The sequence below is a fragment of the Salmo salar genome, chromosome 09 (assembly GCF_965601325.2).
Source record: "Salmo salar chromosome 09, fSalSal1, whole genome shotgun sequence".
Taxonomy (NCBI): Eukaryota; Metazoa; Chordata; class Actinopteri; order Salmoniformes; family Salmonidae; genus Salmo; species Salmo salar.
Window position 1 is genome coordinate 52,851,634 of NC_138299.1, and position 5,453 is coordinate 52,857,086.

Sequence of the window (5,453 nt, forward strand, 5' to 3'; positions counted from 1 at the left end):
CCATGGTTGATAAATTGGATTTCCATAGATTATTTTTCTGTGATTTTGTTGTCAGCACATTCAACTATGTAAAGAAAAAAGTATTTAATAAGATTATTTATTTCATTCAGATCTAGGATGTGTTGTTTAAGTGTTCCCTTAATATTTTTGAGCAGTGTATATATATATATGTATATATATGCTCCTAGTAACACCCTGGACTAGAGCTACATATAGATGCTCCTAGTAACACCCTGGACCAGAGCTACACATATATGCTCCTAGTAACACCCTGGACCAGAGCTAGATCCGTATGCTCCTAGTAACACCCAGGACCAGAGCTAGATCCATATGCTCATAGTAACACTCTGGACCAGAGCTACATCCATATGCTCCTGACAAGATGACCAAATAGGGCAAGACATCCCACTGAGCCTTGGGGATGTTGCTGAAAGAACAGACATCCCACTCCGCCGGGGGGAGTGGTGCCCGAAAAGGATCGTGAAGGTTTTCTACAACCACAGAATCCGTTAGGATGAGGTTAAAACCTAGTAGACCTGTTTATAAGACGAGAGCAAGTCTGTCTCCAAGGGAACTAACTCTCCAGTCATGATGAAGAAACAGAACGTACGTACCCTTGCTCTCATCATGAGCATCTTTACCTACCTGCTGGTCGGGGCAGCCGTCTTCGACACCCTGGAATCTAAACAGGAGAGAAGCCAAAAGAGAAAACTGGACGAGAGGAAGTGGGAGTTAATACAAAAATACAACTTGACCAAAGTGAACTTTGACGAGCTCGAAGTCCTGATGTTGCAACTGAAACCGCACAAAGCCGGGGTGCAGTGGAAATTCGCCGGATCTTTTTACTTCGCTATCACTGTGATAACTACAATAGGTAAGCTATGCTAACATCTCCTCTGGGTTCTATCACTGTGATAACTACAATAGGTAAGCTATGCTAACATCTCCTCTGGGTTCTATCACTGTGGTAAGCTATGCTAACGTCTCCTCTGGGTTCTATCACTGTGGTAAGCTATGCTAACGTCTCCTCTGGGTTCTATCACTGTGATAACTACAATAGGTAAGCTATGCTAACACTCCTCTGGGTTCTATCACTGTGATAACTACAATAGGTAAGCTATGCCAACATCTCCTCTGGGTTCTATCACTGTGATAAGCTATGCTAACATCTCCTCTGGGTTCTATCACTGTGATAACTACAATAGGTAAGCTATGCTAACATCTCCTCTGGGTTCTATCACTGTGATTACTACAATAGGTAAGCTATGCTAACATCTCCTCTGGGTTCTATCACTGTGATAAGCTATGCTAACATCTCCTCTGGGTTCTATCATTGTGATAACTACAATCGGTAAGCTATGCTAACATCTCCTCTGGGTTCTATCACTGTGATAACTACAATAGGTAAGCTATGCTAACACTCCTCTGGGTTCTATCACTGTGATAACTACAATAGGTAAGCTATGCCAACATCTCCTCTGGGTTCTATCACTGTGATAAGCTATGCTAACATCTCTTCTGGGTTCTATCACTGTGATAACTACAATAGGTAAGCTGTGCTAACATCTCCTCTGGGTTCTATCACTGTGATTACTACAATAGGTAAGCTATGCTAACACTCCTCTGGGTTCTATCACTGTGATAACTACAATAGGTAAGCTATGCCAACATCTCCTCTGGGTTCTATCACTGTGATAAGCTATGCTAACATCTCCTCTGGGTTCTATCACTGTGATAACTACAATAGGTAAGCTGTGCTAACATCTCCTCTGGGTTCTATCACTGTGATTACTACAATAGGTAAGCTATGCTAACATCTCCTCTGGGTTCTATCACTGTGATAAGCTATGCTAACATCTCCTCTGGGTTCTATCACTGTGATAACTACAATCGGTAAGCTATGCTAACATCTCCTCTGGGTTCTATCACTGTGATAACTACAATAGGTAAGCTATGCTAACATCTCCTCTGGGTTCTGTCACTGTGATAACTACAATAGGTAAGCTATGCTAACATCTTCTCTGGGTTCTATCACCGTGGTAAGCTATGCTAACCACATGCTATCACTGTGGTAAGCTGTGATAACTACAATAGGTAAGCTATGCTAACGTTTCCTCAGGGTTCTATCACTGTGATAAGCTATGCTAACATCTCCTCAGGGTTCTATCACTGTGATAACTACAATAGGTAAGCTATGCTAACATCTCCTCTGGGTTCTATTACTGTGATAACTACAATAGGTAAGCTATGCTAACATCTCCTCAGGGTTCTATCACTGTGATAACTACAATAGGTAAGCTATGCTAACGTTTCCTCAGGGTTCTATCACTGTGATAACTACAATAGGTAAGCTATGCTAACATCTCCTCTGGGTTCTATCACTGTGATAACTACAATAGGTAAGCTATGCTAATGTTTCCTCAGGGTTCTATCACTGTGATAACTACAATAGGTAAGCTATGCTAACATCTCCTCAGGGTTCTATCACTGTGATAACTACAATAGGTAAGCTATGCTAACGTTTCCTCAGGGTTCTATCACTGTGATAACTACAATAGGTAAGCTATGCTAACATCTCCTCTGGGTTCTATTACTGTGATAACTACAATAGGTAAGCTATGCTAACGTTTCCTCAGGGTTCTATCACTGTGATAACTACAATAGGTAAGCTATGCTAACATCTCCTCAGGGTTCTATCACTGTGATAACTACAATAGGTAAGCTATGCTAACATCTCCTCTGGGTTCTATCACTGTGATAAGCTATGCTAACGTTTCCTCTGGGTTCTATCACTGTGGTAAGCTATGCTAACGTGCCCGCGTGGTTCTATTTGGTCAAGATAATTTGAGAAAATGTAGATTTCTACCACACACATTTGGAGATAAGTGTGTGTGTAGAATTCTTCATGCAGGTAGCAGTACCCTCATTCTGATTATAGATAGCGGAGGAACACAAAAAAGGCACAATGATAGTGGCTTACAGTTGGGTAACGTCATAAATGGCACACTATTTATATTCAGAATGAAGATATTGATCTATCTCCCTCTCCCCTCCTCTCCTCTACCCTTCTCCTCTCCCAGGGTACGGCCATGCTGCCCCCAGCACGAACTCAGGGAAGGTGTTCTGCATGTTCTAATATTCTTCTCTCCTCCTCCCCTCTCCCCTCCCCTCCCCTCCCCTCCTCTCCTCTCCTCTCCTCTCCTCTCCTCTCCTCTCCTCTCCTCTCCTCTCCTCTCCTCTCCTCTCCTCTCCTCTCCTCTCCTCTCCTCTCCTCTCCTCTCCTCTCCTCTCCTCTCCCAGGGTACGGCCACGCTGCACCCAGCACGGATTCAGGGAAGGTGTTCTGCATGTTCTACGCCCTCCTGGGGATACCCCTGACCCTTGTCATGTTCCAGAGCATGGGAGAACGTATCAACACACTGGTCCGCTTCCTTCTCCACCGGGTCAAGCAGTGTCTGGGCCTGCACCACACCGAGGTGTCCATGGCCAACATGGTGACCATCGGCTTCTTCTCTTGCATGTCCACGCTGTGTGTCGGGGCGGCAGCATTCTCCCACTACGAGGGCTGGAGCTTCTTCCACGCCTACTACTACTGCTTCATCACCCTGACCACCATCGGCTTCGGGGACTACGTGGCGCTTCAGAAGGACCACGCGCTGCAGAACGACCCGCGCTACGTGGCCTTCTGCTTCGTATACATCTTGACAGGACTTACCGTGATCGGAGCCTTCCTCAACCTGGTTGTGTTGAGGTTCCTGATGATGAACACCGAGGACGAGTGGCGAGACGCCGAGCAGAAGGCCCTCCTCTCCAGGAGGGGTAAGAAGAACGCCGACGGCGGTCTATCTGCTGTTTCTGTCTCGGCCTCCACTTCCTCCTCCACTCCCCTTGCCACTACTACCAGCGGCACCAAGCGAGGCCTGAAGGATGTGTACGGCGAGGTGCTGGGCTTCCAGACAGTGTGTTCGTGTCTGTGGTACCGCAGCAGGGAGAATCTGCAGGGCCAGGGATCCATCCCAATGACGATAAACCGGGACCTGGGCTTCTCTGACCAATACATAGAGAACTGCACCACGCTCTCTCCTCACTGGGACATGATGTCCTCTCACTACTGCGAGCCAGGTGATACAGGGTGTGTATGCAGCCCTCACCAGTGCATCAGTTCCATAGCCTCTGGCTTAAACTTCCTCACCCCATTCAGGGCCTTCGCCAAGAGACGCAGCTCGGTCTAAACCAGACCAATTAAAATCTGGGGACATCAAAACCAGTTCCACTGCTGATTTGAATTCTTCCCTTCTAATCAGGGAATCATTTAGACCTTGGACACCAGGTGGGTGCAAATAATTATCAGGTAGAACAGAAAAACCCAGCAGTACTCTGGAACTCCAGGCTGGGATTTGAAGATCCCTGGTCGAGACTCAGTGATCAGGTCAGATTCCTTTAAGCACCAAAAAAAAGAAATCAGCCTGAACTGGGATAGACTACCTGAACTGGGATAGACCACCTGATCTGGATAGACTACCTGAACTGGATAGACTACCTGAACTGGAATAGACCACCTGAACTGGAATAGACCACCTGAAACTGGGATAGACCACCTGAACTGGGATAGACCACCAGAACTGGGATAGACTACCTGAACTGGGATAGACCACCTGAACTGGGATAGACTACCTGAACTGGGATAGACCACCTGAACTGGAATAGACCACCTGAAACTGGGATAGACCACCTGAACTGGGATAGACTACCTGAACTGGGATAGACCACCTGAACTGGGATAGACCACCTGAACTGGGATAGACTACCTGAACTGGGATAGACTACCTGAACTGGAATAGACCACCTGAACTGGGATAGACCACCTGAAACTGGGATAGACCACCTGAAACTGGGATATACCACCTGAACTGGGATAGACTACCTGAACTGGGATAGACCACCTGAAACTGGGATAGACTACTTGAAACTGGGATATACTACCTGAACTGGAATAGACCACCTGAACTGGGATAGACCACCTGAAACTGGGATAGACCACCTGAAACTGGGATAGACCACCTGAACTGGGATAGACCACCTGAAACTGGGATAGACCACCTGAAACTGGGATAGACCACCTGAACTGGAATACACCACCTGAAACTGGGATATACCACCTGAAACTGGGATAGACCACCTGAACTGGGATAGACCACCTGAAACTGGGATAGACTACCTGAACTGGGATAGACTACCTGAACTGGGATAGACCACCTGAACTGGATAGACTACCTGAACTGGGATAGACTACCTGAAACTGGGATAGACCACCTGAACTGGGATAGACCACCTGAACTGGGATAGACTACCTGAACTGGGATAGACTACCTGAACTGGGATAGACCACCTGATCTGGATAGACTACCTGAACTGGATAGACTACCTGAACTGGAATAGACCACATGAACTGG

The 5,453-nt window shown here is 46.5% G+C and overlaps 1 protein-coding gene across 1 annotated transcript; it reads left to right on the plus strand.

Annotated features, from left to right (window-relative positions):
• Positions 1-469: 469 nt before the first annotated feature.
• kcnk3b (potassium channel, subfamily K, member 3b) lies at positions 470-4,993 on the plus strand. The gene is made up of 2 exons (XM_045723779.2): positions 470-874; positions 3,301-4,993. Exons 1-2 carry the CDS (start codon positions 589-591, stop codon positions 4,230-4,232), a joined length of 1,218 nt encoding a protein of 405 aa, XP_045579735.1. The 5' UTR covers positions 470-588; the 3' UTR covers positions 4,233-4,993.
• Positions 4,994-5,453: the final 460 nt, after the last annotated feature.